We start from the raw sequence: 26,816 nt of genomic DNA on the forward strand, positions 1-26,816 counted from the left end.
CTCGTTTTGCTGTCACGCTGATGGAAGTAGAATTTAAATAACTAAAGGCTCCCATTTACGCCCAAAGAAATTATTTTGAATGATACGTTTTTAGGGAGTATGTATTCCAAAATGTTACTGAACGTTTTCTTATTATTCATTCTTCTTTTTATAGATTAAGGCAGAGACTAATCATAACCCTAATCAATTGAAAAGCTTTTTTTTAATTAGTTTTGATTGAAAATTAATTCGAAGAAAACGAGGAACTACCTGCGAAAAGGAATGCTGGTACATTGATTTTAAAAGGAAAATTTTTTGTGCATTCGAAGTTGAAATGTTATGTGATTTTTCTTAACGTTTTAAATTGTATCATATCAATCTCGATTAGTAAGGAATAACTTAGATGATAAATAAAGGTATTAATTAAAATCTATCTTTTGGCAACGCAAAACCATAGTTGAAAAACATAAAAGGATCAACCCTAAAATATACAATCTAAAAAAGAAATAAACATCTGAAACATTTTTATGGGATCTATTAAAAGAAAACCAAGATTAGCTGAAAGATCATGGTTGGAAACATGAGACGGGGTAAACATTTGCTACAACTGCGGCTTCTGAAAGTCCTCATATAAAAATTCCTTTATTGTTAAAATAAAAAAAACTACATAAGTGTGTGTGGCCCCATATCCTCCCTTATTCTTAACCTATAATTTTCATAATCTGTCAGATATTATAATGTAATATACAATACTACCATACCAAAGAAAATAATTATAGACAAATTAGGGGAGCCACAGTGTGGCCCAATATGGTTACACTGACAAACCCCAAAAATACTCAAAAAGAAAAGTAATAAATAATACCAAGGTAATAAAAAGCTAACAAAATATATAAATACAATTTCTTATTTTTTTTTATAGGAAAAAATCTCATGGACTATGGACATTTGATGTTTTGAAGCTTAACAGACTTTATAATAGCCAGTAAATTTTTTGATAAGTTATAATTTGTATTTCGTCTGTTTTTGAGTATGCATTTTTTCAGGGTTGTTATTTAAGATCAGAGCAATTAAAACACAATAACATCTGCTTAGATAATAACGAGAATAAATTTATTTATCAAATAAATACACACAAAAATGTCTTGATCATTTTAAATATACAAATATATGTACAGTTCTAAATAAAACAAAAATTTATGATTCACAAAAAATTAAAAGAAAATTCTCTTCAAAAAAAAAGAGAATATATTGATAAGAATCATTTTATCAAAACTTTAAGTAGAAAAATGCTTCTAAGAAAAAATATCTTCCAATACTTTTTGTCCACAAATATACAAATGAATGATTTTATTATCATTTTAAATACATAAACATATATGTATATATTTATACAATCTCTCTTTTTTGTTGACAAGAAACAAAAATGAAGCACATTTTCTTAATAAAGCTATTTTTTTTTTAGCCAGCAGGAACTTTAACTACTTCTTGTAAATTTTCCAGGAAGGTCCGCCCATTCACGAGCTTTGTTGTTGCAATGATATATTCTATTGGAGCTGGAATAAAAACCATGAAAAGTCTTATTCTATGAATAATGCATGAGATATTAATAATTTAACAGGGTGCCTAGCCAAATTTTTCAACAAGAAATAAGACCTTTTAAACTCAAAAATGTTTTTAAGTACTTTAAAAAAAAAAAAATTAGGCAGGGTTGGCAAGTTTCTGACAATCGACGGTTTTATTAAGATTTAACCGTCATGTCAAAAAAAAAAATTAAGTTTTGTGGGCATAGTTTTTGATAATTGTCAAAAATCATGAAATTTTGAATCATAAAACAAATGGCGCTTTCATACGCTAAGGAGCGTCGGTACGCCGAAATAGATTGGGGTTGAATAAATTGTGAAAACATTGATTAGAACAATATGAACAGTGTCTTTTTGTATAATAGGTGGCAAAAATCAACAGGGTAAAGGGAAAATTAAGCCGTTTTTAAAAACTCTGAATGAAAAAAGCACCTTTAAAGGATTTTAAAAAACGATAATCGAAAATAAGCACCTTTAAGCCATTTTTTAAAAAAGCTACGCAACAAAACCTATTTAAAGCTTGGTAAGATGTCATATAACAAGACTGCCACTCTAATTTGGAAAAAAAAATTGCCTGTACATATTATACACAACATATTAAGAGAAAACACACAATCACTGTGCTCTTGTGTGACCTTTATTAGTCTAGCTATACGAGTTTCAATTGCTGGAACAACTTAAATAAGGAACAGCTTAACATACTTAAAACAAATAATGTTATGGTAATTGAAATAGTTCAATATAGCTGAAATAACATCCATAAATATCCCATAGATTGCACTTTGAGTGTCACCATTTTTTAAAATACGAAAATAAGAAAGAAAATTTACTTTATTTTCCCACTTTATAATGAAAAACTAAAAATTCCCAGCATTTTCTCTGTTATTTTAGGTGATTTTTAAATTCCCTGTATTTTTCTGTTTTTTTTAGGGTGCATAGCCAGATTTGTTACAAAAAAAAGCACTTTTTAAGCACTTAAAAAATATTTTTAATCACTTTCAAAAAAAAAAAAAAAACATAATTAGGATCTGTGCAGTAATAAAGAAATCTCTATTTTTCTATATCAATTAAAGTTCTTAATTTACAAACATAAAATCAATAAAAATTTAGAAATATTTTCAGAAAATTTACATAATCATGATGAAATAATTAAGTTTCTGATAAATAGTGCAGAGAAAATTGTGAAAATCATGCATTTTTGTAATTTAGAGTGATAATCGATACAGCAGAGAAAAAAATCTTTTTAAAATATAGAAAATTAAGCAAGTTTTACAAACCCTGAATAAAAAAAGCACCTCTAAAGGCTTTCAAACAATGTAAATTAAAAAAAGCACTTTTAAAAAATGCCACATATCCTGTTTTCTCTGTTCTCCTTGTGGAGTGGCAAGCCTGTATAAAATGGACGTACTAAAATGGGGAAAATATAGCATACGGTAAGAAGAAGAGAATGATGAAAGAAACATAATAAATGCTTACAATCATCTTGTTGTGATAAGAATCTCAGGGCAGAAATTTCAGCAACAGTACAACCTCCTAAGAAAAACACCAAAGTCACTTTTTGTTCTTCGGTACTCGACTGAATCGATGATCCTGATCCTCCTACAATATAAATAATAAAATGCAGCAAATCAAAATAGACAATATACTTTCTTTTTTTAAATAAAAATCTGGAATTGGTTTAAACTAATAGTTTCAAAGTAATAATGCAGAAATGCTTTCAAGATTTAAGGAAAATTTTGTATCAAACTATCTTCTGTTAAAGAAAAGTTTTATTATTTTTATCAAACACCTTTTACAGGGTTCCCACTCAATTTCAGAAAAATATATGGTAAATTTCAATGAAAATCAATACCATATTTTACTTATGCAATGGAATTTTTCATCAGAAAATTTTGATTCTTTTATTTGTAATGCCAAGTATTAGATTTTCTATGTAAAATAAATATCATTATATGAGGAAGGAAGCATTTAAGTTTGTCTAAAATGTGAAATTTTTACAATAAATAATTGTAATAGATGTTAGAATTATTTAACTCGAACCTCAACAACTGAGTACTGTTACTGACAATTTTAAGACTGGTTTTCAAATATTGCGTGTAAATTTCCGTAAAAAAGAAAAATCTTTTTGCAAGAACTCTGTAAAGTTCTGAGACAATGTCGCCGTGTTGCTGCGATTCTATCACACAGCACAGATCCAATAATAAGATCAGGGTCCTGATTGGAATGTATTTTATAAATTTGATGTAACATGCATTTAAAATGTCTTACGTCTCTTTCTTAATCCAAGTGGAATTTTCTGAACTCCTTCAATAGTAGGACCAGGTAAAATATTTAATACGTCTGGAATGGCTCTCCAACCAGGCTGAGTCAGAAATTGAGCTAGTCTAACGCTCAGAGGTGCATAACCACTGTGGACATAGGATATGTCAGATGGAGACTGAAAATGAATAAAACAATGCATTTTATACACAATTATAGCATGCAAATAGGAAGGTATTGGCCCTCATTGGGCTGTCTGGCCATCTACGATGATCCTGATAGTATGTAAATACAGAACTTAGTTTCATGTTTGAAAGTATCATCGATTTTAATGTAATTTTAAAAGAACTTTTTGCTGGTGAATGAGGTGATTTTTGTAATTTCAATGAAATGCAAAAATGTTACAAGTATACCAAGAAGTTATTTTTTTTAAAAAAAAGAAAGAAAAGAAACATGTATGTTCTTCAAATTTTTATTTAATAAATATTTTTTTTCAGTTCAGCAGGTTTCAAATAAAGTATTGTTTGCAGTTTTTAAAAAGTATTAAGTTTTATAATTAAACATTATGAAATAAAATAAAAAATATGAGCATTCCACAATGACTAAGTTTTGAAATATATCAAAGGTATACAATAAAAAATTAGTGAATAACACCCGATTTTAATGATTATTTAACAGGGTGCGTAGCCAAATCTTTCAACAAAAAATAAGCAAATTTCAAGTACTTTTTAAGCACTAAAAATACTTTTAAGCACTCTATGCATTAACAAAATGCAAAATAATTTTCAAAGACTTTACATGATCATAATAAAATAACTAGTTGCAGACAAAGAACTCTTTTATTGATTATACTAGCCACCATAAAAAAAGATCAAGAGATTTTCGGTCTAATTTCAGATGGTGGAAAATGAAGTCTGACATTGAGAACATCTTGCAAAATGCACCCAGAGTTGCACATGAGAGAGCAAGAATTTCACTGAACCCAGCTCAGTATATGCACATGCAGACCCGCAAGCATTTCATCAAACATGTAAAATGATTGGCGTCTTCATACGCTACAGACCGACGGTACGCTGAAATGCAATGTGCTTGAATGAATTGTAAAAACGGTAATAGATCAAAGTGAAAACTTCGCGAAAATCAACGTGGTAGAGAAAAAAATTTCGTTTTCGAAAAGGGAAAATTAAGCACTTTTTAAAAACGCCCAATAAAAACAGCACCTTCAAGGGCTTTTAAAAATAAAAATCGAAATTAAACACCTTTACGTACTTTTTAAAAATGCTACGCACCATGTTTAAAATAAAATAATAATAATTGTTAGAAGGATTGACTGCAATTTGTTAAGTTTTATAATTAAACATTATGAAATAATATTAAAAAAAATATGAGTATTCCAACAATGACTAAGTTATGAAATATATCAAAAGTATACAATAAAAAATTTGTGAATGACCCCCGATTTTAATGATTATTTAATATAAAATAATAATAATTCTTAGAAGGATTGACTGCAATTTGAAAATAAAGAGCAATACAGCTCTATTACTTTGTAATTCTAGATTATAAGAACTTTTAGAGAAAGCTTGGAATTTGTATTTTAAACAAAATTGGGAAAAAGCAAAATTAAAGCCACTATGGGAAAAAATTGTCGTCACTCTGAAGGAAGAGTATACCCCAATCTCTACTCTTAGAGAGAGAAAAAAAGATTGTCCATTACAATAACAGGAAAAATACCAGTAAAGGAAACCAAAATAATGCACAATGTTGAACCTCTTAACTTTAATCACAGATCTCTTTAGTACAAAATTAAAGTTATTTATAACAGATAATAAACTTACAATACAATGAAAAAATTAACAAATAACATAACAAGATCCTCATAGCAGTATTGGCACATTTTGGAGTGCAGAAAATGCGTAAGTAGACTCTTTTGTTAAAAAAATTAAGAAATTGTAAAGTGGAAGAAAGGTTTTATTTCTTTAAGAAATGCCTCTGCAATAGTATCCTATGTGCGAGACACCTGCATGACCTTGAAGTCAAGTGCCTGCTACTCACTTGTAAAGATATGTAAAATGACAAATTTAGTGAAGGATTCTGTAAAAAGAGAATTTTTGTTCAAATACTGATTAAGCATTAATTCGTTCTTCTGAGGATAAAGAAGCGGTTCTTTACTTCTCTAGAACTCATTCATTTGAAAGATGTTCTGGACATTCCTAAGTCTACTTTTTCTTAATTTTTAGTGAATAAAATTTTAAATTCAAATGATTTTTTTAAAATCCTGTGTTCCTCAAAATGGTATGTTTTAAAAAAAAAGAAAGAAAAAGGAATTTCAGAACAAAATGCTAAAAATCAGGACAAATAAGGACAGAATATTTTTTATCAGGAAAATCAGGACAGCTATGAACCTATTATATGCTAAATCAAAAGTATATTTAAAATCTTCACTTTAATACTTCTTCATGTTTGTTGATATATTAGAATGCTTAATAATTTTAAATACTTTATAACTGATATTGTAAAACTTTATTAATATTTACTCATACAACATTTGCCTATTAATGTTTTAGTAATACACTATTTGGACATGTAGAAAGAATATTGAAAATATTCCATTTGTTTATCTACTATATTTTCCATAATTTTTTCAACAAAAGGAAATTTTTTTTTAAAGTTTGCGACAACTAAATATTATTAAAAAGCATTAATCATTTAATAACATATTCCCAGTGTAGAAAGAACATTTACATAAGGTTTTAATAAAAGCAAATTTCTTAAAGTCTTGGAATGGATTTTCAGAATTTGACAGAAGTGTATAAAATCTATAAGCAAAACAATGGTATTTAATATTATACTAAATATTCATACTTGTTCATTCACATCATCCACAATCAAACGAAGTGTTTTACGAATAACAGAATAAGTCCTGTTTCCTTGGACTTTCAACAACTCTGCTTTCTCCAAATTGTTTAATGTTAAGCAATGCTGATATCCATATGTCTAAGAAGATAATAAAAATAAATATTCAAACCACACTAATTTAAAACATCTACTCTCTTAAAAAAAATTAATGCATAATAACTAAGAGTTGATTAAGGTTTTTTGCTGCAGCTCACAATTACACTCTAGTGTTTCAATTGATGAAGAGCATTTGACTACATTCGCCAAATTGCAAGAGCTAGAAAAGACAATTTTTGGTTCCAGAAAATTAGGCATCTGCATTAATGAAGGATTGAATTCGCCCAATTATAGTGAGAATAATGTACCTTTATTAATTAAGGAATATGTAATCTATCATATACACTTTAAAAGTCTTTAAAATTCAATTTAACCCTAAATAAAACTTAAATCATCTTTATTTAACTACACAAATTTACTTTTACAACTCATTTATTAACGTCAAATAAACTAGCACAGTTTAATTTTAAATTTTTATTAAAAAATAGGGAATTGCTAAAATTTAATGCTCACAATGTTTATTTAAGCAAGGTTAATAAAAGAATATCCTCGGGCTGGGCAAGGTTGACTCAGGCTTTCATCCCTTTAGTGGGTCGATAAATGAGTACCAAGCATGCTTGGGAACTAAACACTGGGGGTTCCGCGTTCGGTTGACCACCTGACCGGAACATCTGCTCCTGCACCCCAGAGCCCAAGGTCAAGAAAACTGGGCACAGTAGGCCTTGGCCCTCTATGGGCTGTCGCGCCGCTGAGTTTAATAAAAGAATACTTAAATTATGCATTTTTTTAAGGTAGTACTATTTTTGCAAAGATGTAATATGTGTTCCGTGAAATAGTTTTAATCAAAACTTCCTTCAAAAATAAACAGAAATATTAATCCATAAATCTCTTAATTACAAAGAAAAAAATAATTTCACTGTTAAACAAGATGAAGAAAAAGTAAATATTGAATTATTTTTACTAATATTTATATACAGAGCTGCTGTAAAATTGCTATTAATTTCTATACATACAGTTTTATTTTTTGTCAGTTTTTATTTACAGAGCTGTTTGACTGACACTTGCTCCTGAATGAGCAGTATTTATGTTCAGCAACAGTAAATAAGCACAGTAAAAGATAATTTTAACATATTCATAGCACAGTAAAAAATATAACATACAGCACAATAAACGAAATCTAATTAAGATAACTACAAAATGTAATAAAAACTAAAACAACATGTTATCTTAGCTGAGCAATGTAAAAAAATAAAGCATACCTGAATTATCTCACGTTTATAATAATCCAGTTGTTTAGGCTTCAGACCATTGTTCGTGAGAGACTGTAAACATATTAATCTAAGCACCTAAAATAATAATATTAAAATGCATAAAACTTTTGCTTGTACAAAAGGGAGTTTCAATGTCTACAGTAAAATCACTTCAGTGTATTCATAAGTTGCATTACAAAACATTCCACAACCGAATTTGGATACAATTGTAAATTTTTTTTTATAAAGAAAAAAATTCAATTATTCTTAATGTATTCTGTAACACTTCAGCTACAAAGTAATAAAATTTCTTCTTAATTAAACAAGTACTTTAAAAAGAAAAACAAAAAAACTTTTTTGTATGGAGCAACACAAAAAATATTTGAATCTTCTGTTGAAATTTTTAAGTAGTTTTTGTAAACAAATTTATGGGTTTTCTACAAAAGTATGCATTTTATTATAACACTTTAAAACCATGTTATTGTTTTTTTTTTCAAATTAAATCATGCATTAATGAGATATAATTTTTTTTTTGTAACATAGAAAATATTAGAGCCCCGTTTTGAATATTCTAAATTTTCAGATAATGAAAATAAAACTAAAATGCATTTTCAACATATTTAAAGTGAGGCAGCTATTTAAAGAATATTTTTAACTGAGATGGCAATATTTTTTATTACTCTTTTTTGTAGATGATAATTAAGTTTTTTGTTTGTAGAAAAAATCTAAATATATTGGAATGGTCAGTAATAATTAAAACAAACATACACAATAACAATTCAGCAAATTTTGCAATTGCAGGTTTAGGCTTTTACATTTTCTTAAAGATATTCAGTTCATTTACATTGAACTAATATAATTTAAACTGCAGATTGTGCTAAAAAATTTCAATGTTTGATTTTTAAGTGCTATATTTATGAACAAATTTTAATAAACCATATTAGCACTAAACATACCGTAACTGGGCAAATGATCGTTTAAGAACTTTTGCACCGAAAATGCCCTTATCATCTTATCATTTTTGCACATTTGACTTCATGACTTTTTCTAACAATTATATAAAGTTAATATTCTATTATTATATTTTCTTGTATTTTGTTTGTTTCGAATAATACTTGTTGTGCACCTATTTTTACCACAACCGGTCATTTGACCGAGAGAACAATTTATTGCTTTATAAGGTTATCGAATCAGAAATTACGATGTAATGCGTGTTCAACGTATTGCATTCGATTAGTTGCACATTTCTGCAAAGACTGTTGCATAGCTGGTTCAATGAGAATAACTGCGAATTCAAATTCCAAGAAAATACCTAAGATTTTAGATTGGTATTTTTGTGAAAGAATAAGTGACGAAAACTAAATGTTTTGGTAAGTAGCTTAGATTTTATTTTGATAGCTTTACTTCATTTCTAACTAACTGTTAGTTTTTATCCAGAAAAATGTCAAAACAATCAAGACAGCACAAGTTCTTATAAGAAATAATATTANTTTGTGTAAGAAGAAGTGACAGAAAGTAAATGTTTTGGTAAGTAGCTTATATTTTATTCTGATTGCTTTACTTCATTCCTAACTAACTGTTAGTTTTTATCCAGAAAAATGTCGAAACCATCAAGACAGCACAAGTTTTTAGAAGAAATAATATTAATTATAAGAATTATAATTCTTATATAATCTTATAATTATAAGAATTATAAGAATTATAGGATAATAATAATTAGAAGAAATATGTTTGTATAAAATGTACAGTGAAAATGTATATGAAAAAAAATGCATTGTATTAAAACTTCTTATTCTTTGTGCTTGTAAAGCATAAAAATTGGCAATATACAATTTTGTTTAATTATAATAAGTTTTTTCACTTTATTTTTTTCCTAACATCTCTATATTTCATACATTCAATCAAGAAACATAAAAGTCCCATCATTTGACCGGCTACGGTAAAAATAGGTAAAGATTAAGTGTTGGTATGTTTAGTGTTAATAAAACACTTGATTTGTGAACAGAACTTCCAGCAATGTTCTCACTTTGATAAATGGTTCTTCTCTTGCAATGCAGTCCTCTATGTGAGCATTGGTTTTGTCGGTGTCAAGGCCATTCATGAATTCTACAAACAACACACTTTTAAAATTAATTTTAAAAAAATAAAGTATTAAATCACAATATATGTTTTCATGCAGAAAAAAGTAATGCTACCTTGTTCTGTTTGCAAAGAATTCAAAAACATTTCTGAATCAATGATTTCTTTGATGAGCTCGGCCATTGATGTATCTACATTAATGAAGATAAATTCCTTTTTAATAACCATTTTGACATTTACAGTAAAACCTCGCAACAACAATATTTTGGGGACCAAATAAATACATTGTTATAGAGGGATATATTGTTATATCGAGGGCCTATATACTTTGGGGACACGATAAGATTTTTTAAAAATTTTAATGTTATATATGTATTAACTATAAATGTATTTATATATTACGCAAAAAATTTATTTACAAAGTGATAATTGCGGTTAAATATTAAAAACAATTGAAATAATTTCAGAAAATAAGACCTTAAACATACCTGAAAACCGTTTATATTGAAAATAATCTGATATTTCTGTTTGTTTATTCATTTTTTTGACTGTCAAGTCAACCAACAAAGTTGCATTGAGCCCAAAGCACGAAAACGATTTTCGTTTACGAATCTCTCTCTTGCTCTACCCACCCTCTACAGAAAAAATGCTCTTTCAGGTGTTAATGTGATGCTTGTGGTCATTTGTGACTCATGATCAGCTTTTAACATGAAGGAAATGAAATCAAACAGGAATGTTACATCTGTGACTTCTTAAAAGATAAGGGTGGCAATTCTAAGAATGGAAGTTCTTGGGTGATCAGCACCGAGTTTTCTCTTGTCAGAAAAAAGGGGAAAAACGGCAAAAGATGATAAAATAAGTTTTACATTATTTGAAAACCAATAATAAATGGCGAAAATAAGGTTGAAATTTTTTTAAAAAATCGTTTTACAGGGGTTTTTGCTTCAGAGAATATCATAATATTAAGAGGAGCATGACATTAGTTCATATGCAAGTTTGTCGAGACCACGAAACATTATCCTAATAAAGGGGGTTATTGTTGTGTTGGATATCGCAGTAGCGAGAGTTCACTGTATTAGAAAATGACAAAAGAGCAATTTCATAAAGCAATAATAATATAAATACTGTGTCAGCCACCTATTAAAATTAAAACCGTTCTGAGAACAATTTAATTTTATTAGACAGCTGATTTTATAAGCCGGAATGTTAAACTTTACAAATACACTAAAAGCTAAATTGATTATTACATTTATATTTTGATTCATTGAATCTACATTTGATATTTTAATTAAACATGAACTGCATTTTTTTTTAATTTACAGAAGGATTTTAAGATATTATCACATTTATTTGATTAGAAAAAATTAAAATTAAAGATCCAACATGGCTTGAAAGTTTCTGTAACTTTCAATTAAGCTTTATAACTTTCGTTGATATGAAATTCATTTTAAAGTATCAAGAGCTACTTTGACATCTATTAAAGATAGGTTCAGTCTGTTGAATGAGTGTATTTTTTGTCATTGAATAATAAAAAGGTATTCTTTAATTATTTATCAGTTTTCATTTGGGTTCCTTGTTTTATAATTTTCTAGCACTCACACTTTTATTTCCCTAAACTAACTAAGCAATTTAACTTTGTTCTTTTTGTTTGTTGAGGAGAAATTTGTTTTTTATATGCCTTCAACATTTGAGAAAATAATATAATTCCCACTTTTGATCTACATGTTTCTCAGCAAAACAAAGTGGTATCTCTTATACATCTTTTAGATATAACTTTGACATAAGCTTAGTTTTCAAAACAAAACAAAAAATGACGAACTTTTAAGCCATATGATACCATTGTCCAAACAACAAAAAAGATTTTCTTGTCCAAATAAATTAAAGTAACGAAAAAATTGGAGTATGACCTCAATTTAAAACATTTTGGGTTTGTGCACTGAACTTCAATTGAGTCACTGATTAAAAGGACTGAAATTGTACAATCATGTCAAATTTATAAATCCTTAAAAATCTAGTAAAATGTATGCAAAATAATATTTTTTAAGTTATTAAAAAATATTATAAAGCTGTATACATTATCAATTGTCACTTTTAATGTGTTACATAATGTGTAATATATAATTTTATGTCGAATATAAACAAAAAGTCTTTAAATGAATTACAATGCAATAACATCAAAACTTAGTAACATCTTTTTACTTGAAATAAAAACAAAACCACACCTTGATTTTTTTTTTTATATAAATTTGTCTGATTACTGAGAATAGCTTTAATAAAAAAATATATAAGTGTCGGTAATTCAAGGGGTAAGTATATCTACATGTATATTAGAATTCACTTTAAATAGTGGAGGTAATTTAGTTCTATATAAATATAATTAGTTAAGAAAGTTAATAGAGATGTTTATTAAAACTTATTTTTAATTAAGATCTCTATTAACTCAATATTAAAACCTTTTTTATTAAAACTTGATTATTTTGTTAAAAACTTTTTTTTTCATTAAATTCTTCAACTTTAAAATTAAATGTGATTATAAGTACAAGATCATATTTATGGTACTCTTAATATAAGTAATAGAAGAAAGGTTTTGCAAATTATATGCACAAAAGATATAGATTTTATACATTTTACATAATACATATAGATTACATATAGATTTTATAGATTTTACAAAATAGAAAAAAAAGAGAGAGAAATTTCCTTACGAGTTGCAAGAGATTTTTTAGCAGCTTGCATGTGAGGCAATTTATCAACAAATTGCTTAATGGCATCAATAGTTTTGGCACCATGCCTTTCCTAAAAAATAATTTTAATTGGAAAATCTTAAGAATCCTTTCGAAATTTTCATTTATTTATTTTTCTGCAGTAAAAGAAAGATGGAAACAAAATTAACAACTAATTAATTTTCTAGAGATTCAACAGTAACTCACACACAAACTATATTATGATCATTCATACTTAACTAAAAGTAACATTTGAAATAAATATGTAGTAAAATCTTTAAAAGACAAATTAGTTAGCTTTATGTATTCCTACATAGTAGTTTGTTTTATAAAATCCTGAATATTTTAGAATAAATTACTTTATTTTTTTGTAGAATTTCGAAACATACACATTTGGCTTTTTTTTCAGTACTACAAATCATAATAACGTAATTATAGTACAGCTGAACAAAACGCAGACAATACAGTATAAAATGTTTCAAATCTGAATTTTTTTTTTGCACCATGACATCAGGTTTTTAAGATATTGACAAAAATTAACTGTCATGGAACACCGTTTGGTTTTCGTGGAATACAGCTTAAATTTTAGTAAATTTAATGGAATATGGTTAAAATTTCATTAATCTTAAATAAATACTGTTTAAATTTTATCAATTCTAATGAAATATTATTTAAATTTTAGTAATTTTAATGAAATTTGCTTGTATATGGTTCAATAACTACACATTTTTGTCACAGATACTTAGATATAAAAAAGTTACATATAAAAGTTAAATATAGAAAAATTAAGTTACAATATGTTACTCAATGCAGAGAAAGTTAGAGTTTGTGACTTTCTCGGCAATGAGTAACACTTTAAACTAGAACCACAAGAAAAAGTTCAGGAAGAAAAAAAACACTAAATAAAAGCAAGGGATAAGTGCTTTGGAAAAGAGTATCAAAGAAAAGACTTACGTCGACAATTACATGAATTTAAGGACCTCTTTGATTTAAGATGTTCAACATGAATTCAATATATATTCAAATGAAAATTATGTCTTTTAAAAACTGATTAATATGAAAAGTTTAATTTGAAACATGCAGAAACAAACTTTTGAAACATATACTGATTTTTCTTAATTGAACGAATAAGAAAAATTAGTAAGAATAGGTAAGAATTGCTAAGAATGCAGAGGAAGAAAAGTAACAAACAAAACAAAAGAGATCTAGATAACACACCAATAAAAGTTAAATCCAGAAATAACATTTAAACTCTGTTGAAAAACAATCAACTTACGTCAAACTGTGCAGATAATACTTTTGCTTTCTTGCTCAATGTTGGCCCAACAGCGTTAAAGTTTTTATCTCGTAATTCTGCAAATAACTCTTCACCAGAATTCAAGAGTAAACGCTTAGGCTCTGTTGGGATTTCTTGAAGCCCTCCTTCCCCAGGTTTGCAAAATTTTTCAGGTGGTAGTTCAATAGTATCTGCACAATAGATGAAACATTAATAGCATAACACAAGAATTTAAATTTTAAAAAACTATAAACATTGAAGACATAAACAAATAAAGCTATTAAAAACATAAATAAATTTCCAATTGGTTTTTGAAAGATTGTGGGGAATGAACTTTCGACTATGCCAACCATCATCTATCAAGAGGTATTTTAATATTAAATCGATTGAGCATGTCTCTTATACTAGTGAGATGATGTTTAATAATTGTAGTGGTAGTTGCACCACAATACTTCTCCACTAGAATTTTAGATGGGGCAGAATTCGATAAACGGATACCACTAGTTGCCATATTTACGAAAGACCCAGAGAGCTGTGTTAAGTTCACCGAATTTTGAGTGTGTGGTGAGAGCTGTATTAAGTTCACAGAGTTTTGAGCATTTGTTGTGAGAGCTGTAGTAAGTTCATGGTTGTGTGTGTGGTCTCTCCTGTGTTGGTCAAATCAACTGTTCAGTGTGGATCATCCATCAAAGCGGGCGTTATTTTCGATGCAGGCGTGCTTAAATCACAACCGCAGGCCAACAATGTGGGGGAAGGAGCTTCAACAATGACAACCTTCATCTATCAAAAGGTACCTCGAGATTTAATCGAGTTAGCATGTCTTATATACTAGAGAATTGATGCTTAATAATCATAGTGGTAGTTACAAAACAAGGCATCTAACTTTTAAAAAAATTTATTTTGACAGGTAGATATTTTAAAACAAGGAAAACATAATAGTATTAATAATGAATAGAATCAACATGAAGTGAAACATTACTAGGAGTCAATATGGCATAATATAAAAATTTTAATTTTTCTAATGCTAAAAATAGAAGAAAATATGAGGAATAATTTTCAATAATAACTGTCCATAACTCCTTAGTATTTGCCAAAAATAAAATGCCAATAGGAAGTAGTATGGTAAAATACAAGAATTAAAATTTTGAAAATTCATAAATGTTCACATTACAAGGAAAACCATTAAAAATAAAATAAGTTTTTGTGAGAACAAATATATCCATTGTTCAAAAAACAGAAGGAAAAAAAAGAGGAATGAAAGACATGCACGAAATTATATATTTAGAAATAGTACATTCTACATTATATATTTAATTAGACATGACTATCATTCGATAGAAAATAATATTTTAAAGTTCACAGATATAAAATAATATGTTTTCAAAATAATTTAAAAAAAAAAATTTTTTTAACTATACTATTTGAACCTTTTGATACATTATCAAAAAAAAAAAAAGAAAAAAAATCATATTTCATACAGATGTTTTAATCTGACGGGGGAAAATGTTAACTTGAATAAATTATTTAATTTTAATTCAATTAAAATTTTGCAAAGGAAATTGAAATTAAAAAGAAAGTGAAATTAAAATAGAGACATAGGATATATTGTTTATGTTGTCTAAACATTAATGACTTATAAAGCATACTGGATGTTATGTTTTAAACAAAAATATAAAACACTTTCATACTATTATTGATGCCAAAATTTTCATCCAATAGGCCTTCATATGTCAGTTGGGTAGCTAAGACAGAAACTAAGTCAACTGATCTATCTAACAGTAACAGGCAGTCTATTTGAGGTGTTATTTGAGGATCGTTTCCAGAAAGCTCTCTCCTCATTCTCGTCATAAGATCAAAGACGTGCTGCAAAACATAATAAACATCACTTAAAAGATTTAGAAATGAAATTCAAGGATTGCCACTGAAATCAGGGGAAAAAAATTCCCTGTTCATATTATACAGAATATATTCATATTTTATAACCATTGTTGAATAGCCGACTAAATTTTTTGGGTTTACGACTACTAATGCCCAACTCCGTAACCTTGAACCCTATCCAGAAGAAAAGGGAACTCCTGGATCAAGTATCGGGAGAAATTTACCTTTTTGGTGAACTTTTTGATACGCATCTGCGTTACATGGAGAGGAAAACCTCTCACCTGATGGCAAGGCGACTCTAGCCCATGATCCATCTACCACTGAGGATATTTTACGTCAGCACTGCGTTCGGTGCAAGCCAGATGCGGAATTCGTATTGACCAGCCATCGCCAGGATTCGAACCGGGTTCACATCATTGGAAGACGAATGCTCTATCCCCTGAGCCATTGATGCTCACACAATATATTAAGAAGAAAAACACAATCACTGTGGTTTTTTATGAGCTGTATTGGGTTAACTAACTAACAAAAGAATGAACGGCTGAACATACTTAAACAAATAATGCCATAGTAAATGAACTAGTTTAATGTAGCTGAAATATCATTATATATCCCATAGATTGCACTTTGAGTGGTTACCATTTTTTAAAAGACGAAAATAAAACAAAATTCCCTGTATTTTCCCAGTTTCTAAAGAAACACTCAAAATTCCCTGCATTTCCCCCTATTATTTTAGGTAATTTTTAAATTCCCTGTATTTTCCAGGTTTTTGCTTTGGAGTGTCAACCCTGAAGTAGCTTCAAAAATTAAAGTGTGAAAAAAGTTGACATGTTTTGAGTGCCTGAAACAGAATTGAACAAAAACAAATTAGAGTTGAAAAGAGAATGAAATGCAAATCCTTTTTTGCAAATTAGTTTTGTAAGTCCAGAGAATTTTGACTTTTTTTACACTTTAATTTTTGAAGCTAGTAAAGTTTTTCCATTCAAAAGCATATCTTTCCATTTCAGATTCTTGAGATCATTTTTTCATAGATACATTATATGTTTGCAATTGTTAAGTGGCATACTTAAAAGGCTTCCTAGATTTTTTTTCTCCAGTTTTTTTACTTTTATGCGAAGAGTATATTTTAAAAATATAAATAATTGAGTAGATTAAAAAAACAACAACCTACTTTAGCACATTTTCCTTTGCCATAGATATTTGGAATGATTCCATAGATGGATTGTATGGTCATTAAAGATTTTGCAACATAATACATGCTCGTCATATCATTATCGATGTAACATTCCTAAAAACAAGAGACTGTAAGATACTGCATGAAATTCAAAAACAATCATGAAACCAATCAATATACAGAAGTGAAAAAACAAAATAGTTTCTCTCTAATGCCTAAAGCTTCAAAAAAAAAAAAAAAAAAAAAAAAAAAAAAAAAAAAAAAAAAAAAAAAACGAAACTAACAAGTAACTATAAAGTTATAGCTTCTATGGGAGTTATGGTTGGTTGTAACAAGAAAGGGACAATTACTTAAGAGAATGACGAGTCTGATTATTTCCTGTTGTGTCAATATTAATGAACTCTTATTTTTTTATTTAAAATGCCCACCCGACTTAACATTTCGTCAATTCAGGCATTTACAGGGCAGATTTTTTTACCACTCTTTCAGGGGCAACCACTTATTTGTTGATCACTTTTTCTTTTCTCTATTAGGTGAGCCAACTTTGCTGCCACAGTAAGGATAGATAGTACAGAGAATGAAAGAACATCCATGCCATGCCCGGGATTTGAACCGAGAACCTTTCTGATGGAAGGCCAGTTTCCTGACCCCTACACAGTCTGGTCACACAGGACATTAACAATACATTAATGAACATTAGTTACGCTATTTAAGAATTATTGCAAAATGCATGAAATATATTTCTTAAACTAAAACATTTCAATATTAATGTGTGTATGTATTTTTTAAATAAGTTTCATAATCAATAAGTTGAATAAAATCTTTAAAATTATCCTTAAATTTTTTAATTACCAACATTTTACAGAAACAAGTTATTTTTTTATTATGGTTTGATAAGGCCTAGGCCTCTGAGACCTGTAACATATCCTGGAAAATTTTCACACCAATACAGCTATTTGGTTAATGCAGAGAAAAAGTTATCGACAGGATTTTAAATTCGAGAACAAATCAAAAAGTAATAGTGTGATAAAATATCATAAAAAACCTTTTTCCTTAAGCACTAAACAAAATCTTGAACATAAAAATGTAATTAACTTTTAACAAAAAAAAGAAATGGCATTAGATATCAAAATCTATACCATAACAAAATTCACGCCAATACAACAAATTCAACACAAAACTATCCGGATATCCAGAGGAAAAGTTATTAGCAGGATTTTAAATTTAAGAATAAATTAGAAAGCAATGTGTGACAATTTTGCTTTATTACAATAATTTTTTTATTGAATCAAAAAAATTCTACTCCATACATAATAAATAACAAACTTAACAGGAGAAGAAAAAAAAATTTCTTTACTTTAAAAGAAGTTTCCCATTCCATAGACAAAACATCACTATCAACTGGAAAAAGTTCAGCAGTGTATTCAATAATATTTGCACAAACACCTCGCTCCTACAAAGAAAAATCATTGTAATTAGAGATTATAAGATAAGGAAAATATTAATTTGCACTTGTTTATAATAACTAAAACTAAAATAACTAAAAACAAATTTCAGAATAAAATGTTTGTCTCTTTTAAGAACCTCTGGTTTTATTTGCTAAATATGGGCCCTGTCATGTCTTCAAATTTTAATTTGAGTTACTGAAAAATTAAACAAGATATCTATTATTATTATGGGGGAAGGCAAGGAGCATCAGAACTACGTTAAGTAACATTTATTCACATATAGGACATAACACTGGACAATACACAAAATACAAGACACTTAACTTATTAGAAGAGGCCGTCTGCCTCGTCGGCTACCATCACATACGATGTGTGTGGGGAGGGAAGGGTGTGCGCCATGATATGCGTGGGGAGGGTGCGCAATGATATATGTACGTGTGCATGACGTATGGAATACGCTTCCTACATTATTGTAGTTTGCTTCGCACATAGGTTTATTTATTTTTTAAATTTTTTGAACTAATTGGCTAATTTTTAACTAATTGAAAAATGCTTATGCATTTATCATTCAATCAAAAACATATAAATACAATAAAATAAACACATTGGTAACATACATTGTTCAATTTTAAACCAAATCAAAAGAATGTTATTTTGTCAAGCTGTGTAATTTTAAACAACTTCGTTTAAATTTGTAAAATTTTATTCAATGTAATTTCAATTAGTACTTCAGCTTTTATTAAAAAATAGTCCCAGAAATCTCCCATTAAATCTGTAAACTTATCTAGGCCCTGTAATTTCTAGCCTCTAATTGAGTTCAGTTATGAGTTGAGTTAACTCCCACATGAAAAGTATGTTAAAGAATAGTATAAATTAATTTAAATTAATAATACTATTTAAATCTTAAAATATAAGGAGCTTTTCTCTTGGAAAAAAATTTGATTTACATAAATAAATTTGATTTATACAGATAAATTTGATAATTGGTACGAAGCCACAATATTAAAAAATCTATAATTCTCGATAATCGAGCATCTCTTCTAACCAATAAATCGATTTAATGAAATTAATATCACGATATTAAGTGTAAAGGTTACCAAGTTTTGAGTGTTTTATTAAGCTAAAGTTAAAAGGTTTAACAAATTAAATAATGAATAACACAAGTCACATTTCAAACAATAAAATTTAAGTACAATACCAATAAAAGATGGAGTGGTTTTTTAAGCTCAGGCATAAAAATAAATTGTAGTAACCGAGAAGTTTTATTAAGAATGTCACGAACACCATTCAAACTCATATTATTAATGTATTTAGAACTAGGAAAATTTAAATATAAAAAAAAATAATATTTAATGATCAAATTTTAAAAAAAAATCTATTTTACAAGTGAAAAAATGATTAAGAAACATACAGATAATTTCTCCTGGCAAAGTTCACTTTTCCTTGGAACAAAAAAAATATGAAATTCCTTTTTTGGTCCTCTCATGCCTTCAACTCTGTAAAAAAGTGCATTGTTATTAGAAATAGAGGTATAGAAGAGCACACAGACACATTTATTAAGATTTTAAGTTTCTGGAAACTTTTGTATTCTTATCATGGCTTAATTATTAAAAAATATCAATACATATGATTAAAAAGCTTTTCAGGCAATTATTAATCAGGGTAGAAACTAAGAAAACTTAGTCTCTGGTCCAGTAATTAAAAGATGATCCTAGTTAGTAAACATTTTCACTGGTTTGTTTACAAACCTCCGTTAGATTTTAAAAAAAAGTTAATTAAGAGAATTTAAATAAAAAATAACAAAACAGAGAATCTTCTATGTCATGATGAAATTACAATCATGATAAAATAAGTCATTTTGTGACAAAAAATACAGACCATAACATGAAACCCATATTCAAAAAACCAAAACAGCACACACTGAATACAGAGGACCACCAATTATTATTTTATGGTGGTACGAGTCAAAGTTTAGAGGTCAAGGACCAATAGATCACTGCTAATTATAGATTATTTTATCTAAAAAAAGACATAACTTCATAGCGCAATTTGTAAAAATTTAAAAAATATAAAACTAAAAAAAAAATTTCAAAAAAGAAAACATTCACAGGCATGAAAGTGGACAAAAATAAAAAAAGCTGAATTTTTACAATGCAGGTCACTGGGAGGAGGAGGGGGGGAGTGCTCTATAAGATACTGAGATTTATAAAAGCAACTTTTAACTATGTTGGGAGATTTTTATTCAATATTTAAAGTGGCATTAGCATTTAGACAGTTAACTTTAAATTTTTCTTAAATATAATTTTAAAATTTTGACCACTAATATATTTTAAAAAAATTAAGCAATTACAGGAAGGCGCGACTATTAAATTACTTACTAATGAAAAATATATCACATCTTTACAGTAACTAATTCAAGAGAAAACTTACTTCTACTTCTTTCAAGAATCGCGAGATTGGGTTTTAAAATCGCATGAATATGAATCGCGATTTTGGATTTTGAAATCTCATGAATCGAGCTGTTGGATTTTAAAAACACGAAAATACAAATTGCGATAATGAATTTTTAAATCACGTAAATAAGAATCACGATGCATAATTTTTAGATCATGTGAATACGAATCGCAGTGAGTAATTTTTAAATAGCGGACAAATACGAAAAACGATATCTGATATTACAACTGCGTGATAACGAATAGCAAAATTGGATTTAAAAATGCGTGAATACGAATCCCAAAGTTGGATTTTAAACTCACGAGAATACAAATCGCGATATTGGTTTTAAAAATGCTTAAATACAAATCGCGATATTGGAATTTTAAATTGAGTGAATAGAAATTGCTAGTACGATTTTTAAATCGCGTAAAAAAATTGCAACACGTAAGTTTTAAATCAGTTAAATACGAAAATCGATGATTGATATTAAAATTGTCTCATTAAAAATCGCGATTTTAGCAGATTCCGGTGCAGTTCCTAATATTTAAGTTCCTAATATTAAGTTCCTATATCAGCCAAACAAAAAAAATCAAATATCGGCGGTCGAAAAAAAGCGCTTAGACTCCTTTCCACTCTATAGCGGAAGTCGCAGTAATCCGACTATTGTTTGGGCGGCTTGGGTTTTGCCAATAGGACTTCCAAAAAATTTTAGTTTTTGGAACATGGTCGAAAATTTTCAAAACTGGGGAAAAAAAGCGGATTTCCGCTTTTTCGCGGAAGTCTTTCATCCCTGCATTCATAATTACCTAACTACAATAAAATATGTAATAGTTGGAAATGTCAAGGAGTGAAATTATAATTCTCAAAAAGCAAAATTTTCAAAAATGAATAAATTTGTACGTGAAATACCTAAAAGTCTGGTATTTCTTACCCAAAAAAAAAATATGCCTTGAAACAATTTTAAAAAAAAAATTGATAATTTTCACCCCAATAGCATGTATTGCAATGTATTTCATGTTTAAGAATAAGGCATAACTTAAAAATTAATAAAATTTATGTCACAGGTTTTATAAATCAGGTAAATTTAATAAAATAAATCTGAAAAAAGCAGGAAATTTTATTATTATTTTCTACTTATTTATTTATTTTAGTTTTTGAAGCCACCCCGTAATATAAAAAAAATTTAAGAATAGAAATAAAAAGGAAAAAGAAACATTAAAATATTAGATTAGATAGAAATATTAGTTTCGATGGACCAGTGGTTAAGGCAGTGAACTGTCGTGAAGAACTGGGGTTCGATCCACAGAGGTTGCATGTCGCTCACTCAGCATCAGATTGATAGGTACCAGCCTGGCTGGAAAATAAAGGTGGCCTGTGCACAGAGCTGACCTCATTGCCACAATTACAATGTAGGTCAAGAAATGGTGGAGCCTCAACCTCCCTGGCTCACCACAAGTTGTAGCAAGTGTACTTTTTATAAGTCAAAATTAAAATTTATTAAAAACTTTTAAGAGCATCAATGTTTAAGGGAAGTCATAAACTAATAAATGCATAAATTAATTTACTTTCAATGACAACTTCCTATTATAGCAAATTTTTCTTCCTAGAAGAACGGTTAATAATAACAGGTTAATGAAAAATTGGATAGTAATAAAATAAGCTTACTTTAAAATATAGTCAGCAATTATGTCCATCAACATCAGTTTTGGACGGACAATGAATATGATATTCTGAGCATCAACAGGTGGAAACCTGTTGGGTTGTAATTGAAACATTTTGGTGACTTCATGTTCCTAAGGAGATATTTGAATCAAATCAATGTTACATACTCATCATATCATGCTTGAGATTACAAATGGTTATAAAATATAATTTTTGTTTTTACAAAAGAAAAAAAATACTTCAAGAGCTTTAAGAGTTTTTTTTTTCTTCTTCTTTTTTCTTGTAGACTAGAGGAAGGTGAGTAAAAAAATTATAAATTAACATTAAGAAATTGAAAGTCAAGTTTAAAATGCACCCTGTTTGCCCTTTTCATAAAAATAAGCAGATATCTCTCAAAAACACTGTACTTTTACTCATATTCCAATAAAAAAGTAATAAAAAAAATGAAAAAACTCACTGTTTAAATGATAATTATACACACTGGTAAAATTATTTATGTTCATAGGTTTAATTCGAATTATTATTACAAGTATTTACTTTGTTAGGATTATTTTAAATTGGCAAAATTTTTTAAGTTTCTCTTTTTTTTCATGTGAGGAGGGTGGGGGCATATATTAATGAACTTAAGTGATTTTAAATTTTAAAATTATCTATTAAATAAAGACCTTTTTTCATAACTATAGTAAAAATTTTTGCAATTTTTTATTCAATTAAAAAAAAAAAAAATTTTAAATTTACTTTTTTTTTGAAAAAAAAATTTCTTCTCAGAGATTGTCTATTAGCACCTTTAATTATTTTTTATAAACTACGAATTTTTCCCTAGTTTCAATAATGCGTGCTAATTAATTTTTGAAATACAATTGATTTGAATTGCGCATTTGTCGAATTTCTTTTTAATGAATTCGATTTGTGATGATTTTATTGCTTTGTTGATTACATTTTTAACAGTCTAGAATTTCCACATAGGTTTTAAAATTTTGATTTCATTTTTAATATAGTATTATTATGATCTGTTAATTTCAAATCGCGCTTTTGACTAATCACTTAATGAGCAGCTTTATTCGTGCCAATTTCATCTCAAATCTGCAATTTTTTTCTAAATGTGAAATTTTTGCTCACTCTGAAATTGAGTGAACAAAATTATTACTTTGAAATTGAGTGAGCATTGAACTCTGAATTTCTTTTTAATGAACTCGATTTGTGATGATTTTATTGCTTTGTTGATCACATTTTTGACAGTCTAGAATTTCCACATAGGCTTTAAAATTTTGATTTCATTTTTAATATAGTATTATTATGATCTGTTAATTTCAAATCGTGCTTTTGACTAATCACTTAATGAGCAGTTTTATTCATGCCAATTTCATCTCAAATCTGCAATTTTTTTCTAAATGTGAAATTTTTGCTCACTCTGAAATTGAGTGAGCAAAATTATTACTCTGAAATTGAGTGAGCATTGAACTCTGAATTTCTTTTTAATGAACTCGATTTGTGATGATTTTATTGCTTTGTTGATCACATTTTTGACAGTCTAGAATTTCCACATAGGTTTTAAAATTTTGATTTCATTTTTAATATAGTATTATTATGATCTGTTAATTTCAAATCGCGCTTTTGACTAATCACTTAATGAGCAGCTTTATTCATGCCAATTTCATCTCAAAACTGCAATTTTTTTCTAAATTTGAAATTATAACTCTGAAATTGAGTGAGCATTGAACTCTGAATTTCTTTTTAATGAACTCGATTTGTGATGATTTTATTGCTGTGATGATTTTATTATTTTATTCATGCCAATTTCATCTCAAATCTGCAATTTTTTTCTAAATGTGAAATTTTTGCTCACTCTGAAATTGAGAATGTGATCCTTGGCGATAATAATAGCTTTATGCAAGAATGGAATTATTGTGATACCGGATTTTTTCAAGCTTCAGTGAAATGTCAGATTTTGTTTTCGTGATATCCAATTTTTTTCTTCATATTATAGCGAAAATCTGATTAAAATTAAACAAAAATCAGAAGTTGGGTAAATATCATAAACAAGTGGAAATTAGCAGAAAAGCAGATACTTTTTTTAATAAACTGGAAATGTAAAAAATAAATTAAAAAAAAATTTTTTTGAAAAGGGGAAAGAGTTTTGTTTATTTTAAAAAGTGTTCAGCCTTCCAACAAAAGGACGTCAGGTATATGGGACTTTGTATCAGCATTTTAGTTTTACTATAATACAAAAATATATACAGGAATAAAAAGGGAAAAAATGAACAAATTACTTGTAGTAAAACATATTCTGCAATCAAACCAAATGGTCCACTTAATTTTTCATCCCAAAATAAAGCCTAAAAAGAAAGAAAATTCATTAGGATAGAAAACGAATTTATAAGGAATTCAATAAAGTATCTAATTAATTGTGAAATCTGATGGCATAGCAACCGTGAGCAGGTGAATTTTGCAATTAAACGCAAAAAAGCAAAATAAATTGTTTTAAAACATTTTAATTAATATTTTTTAATGTAACAATTAAATATTTATAAACAGTCACCTAATTTCTCGGTACCTAAAAGTTAGCTGGCTATCTAATTAATTTTAATTTAACAAAAAAAATTTAACTGTTTTTCATGGATATGAAAAAGAGGATAAAAAATGGAAATTTAAAATTAGTGAGAAAGTATTGCAACATTTCATTGTAGGAACACAACTAATTCATGAAAAGAAAGTTGTAAAAAAGGATTTCAAGCATGGCAATGCAAGAGCAGAAAAATTCGTTAAATGAAAGATTTTTCATAGACTTAAAAATTGTAAGAAACTAAGACATAAAAATCTAAGAATCTATATATACATATAGAAAAATATGAAACCAGTTTAAGGTTCGAGTTAGCAGTGTTCGACGGTATTTTAAATTGTTCAAGATTTAATGCTAAGCGTTAACTTTTAAACTATTGCCGATTCATCAATTTTGTTATCACTGTTAAATTTTTCAGATAGGCGATTCTGCCTACTGTGCAGAATTGTGTGCTAAATAGTTTGGGAACTATATATTAGCTTTAACTATACATAAAACCATACATTGTTCTATTATTTGAATTTCAATTAATTATTAGAAAATCTGGGGAGATTTCCATATCGTGATCTGTAGCAGAATAACAGCCGAGTCTTGGAAACTTCCGGGCAGTGGCCCACGAGAAACTTGAAAAAAACATCACAAAAAGGGACCAACTCTAAAGGTATAAATCCCGATAAGGAAATATCCCCGAAAATCTCCCTAGTAAGTCAGTTTTCCTATCATTTGTAAATGCATTAAAAATTGCTAAAATCGAGGGGCAATCCAATATAAATTTGCTCCGCAGTTGACTAATCGTGAAGACACAGTTCCCAGTAGAACATCGAAGTCAAGCATCAGTGGCTGAGGTCAGTAAGCGGGTGGGTGACCACTTTGATCAGCCTGCGTAGGGACCGAGGGTACGCAATATCGGTCCTCGTTTAACTGTTACATTAAAGTGCTTGACTTTGCGCGCAGGTCGTCAAGCTACCAAAGCAGGAGAGCCATCCCCTCTGCAGAGGATCAAAATTGCGACGGCATGTCTTTGGATCATCCTCAGGGATGTTTCTCAGATCGTCGCCAATAGCCCATTGTGCAGTTCTGTTGCAACGTAAATAAAATACCTACCAATATAAAATGTTTACCAATTTCTAAGAACCACGAGAGCCCGGTATGATGAGAAAATTAAGAACATTAACAAGTCAAATTTACAAATTAATATACATCAACAATGCACTTTTAACTCTTTGCTTAAATAAAATTTTAAAAAAAAGTAGAAAACAGTAGGTGTGAACATATTTTAAACACACCTTACTACCGGGACATTTATCAAGACAATCAAGCAATAACCGTCGAGCGTCATCTCTTAATAATGAAATATTCACTCTTCCATTCGAGAGGTGGGCCATTTTACTATACAAATCCAAATTAATTATTTATCATTTCACTCATACATTCAGGTTTTCAAATCAGATCGGCCCAATGTAAACATCGGCTGCTAACACGCTCTGATGCCAGATTCTTTTAGTTCGTAGTCAAATATTTATTCTGCTGAAAAAAATTTCAATTAAAACACTT

General features: G+C 28.3%; 1 protein-coding gene across 1 annotated transcript; it reads right to left on the bottom strand.

Annotated features, from left to right (window-relative positions):
* Positions 1–1,067: 1,067 nt before the first annotated feature.
* On the bottom strand, positions 1,068–26,749 carry LOC107448071 (vacuolar protein sorting-associated protein 33A). The gene is made up of 16 exons (XM_043048904.2): positions 26,549–26,749; positions 24,973–25,038; positions 22,706–22,833; positions 20,016–20,100; positions 18,514–18,609; positions 17,154–17,270; positions 15,793–15,967; positions 14,105–14,295; positions 12,811–12,901; positions 10,222–10,296; positions 10,053–10,132; positions 8,036–8,122; positions 6,687–6,818; positions 3,831–3,999; positions 3,039–3,161; positions 1,068–1,535 (listed from the first exon to the last, which is right to left on the bottom strand). Exons 1-16 carry the CDS (start codon positions 26,645–26,647, stop codon positions 1,441–1,443), a joined length of 1,809 nt encoding a protein of 602 aa, XP_042904838.1. The 5' UTR covers positions 26,648–26,749; the 3' UTR covers positions 1,068–1,440.
* Between the last annotated feature and the right edge of the window lie 67 nt (positions 26,750–26,816).

The sequence above is a fragment of the Parasteatoda tepidariorum genome, chromosome 2, assembly GCF_043381705.1.
Source record: "Parasteatoda tepidariorum isolate YZ-2023 chromosome 2, CAS_Ptep_4.0, whole genome shotgun sequence".
NCBI classification, from domain to species: Eukaryota; Metazoa; Arthropoda; class Arachnida; order Araneae; family Theridiidae; genus Parasteatoda; species Parasteatoda tepidariorum.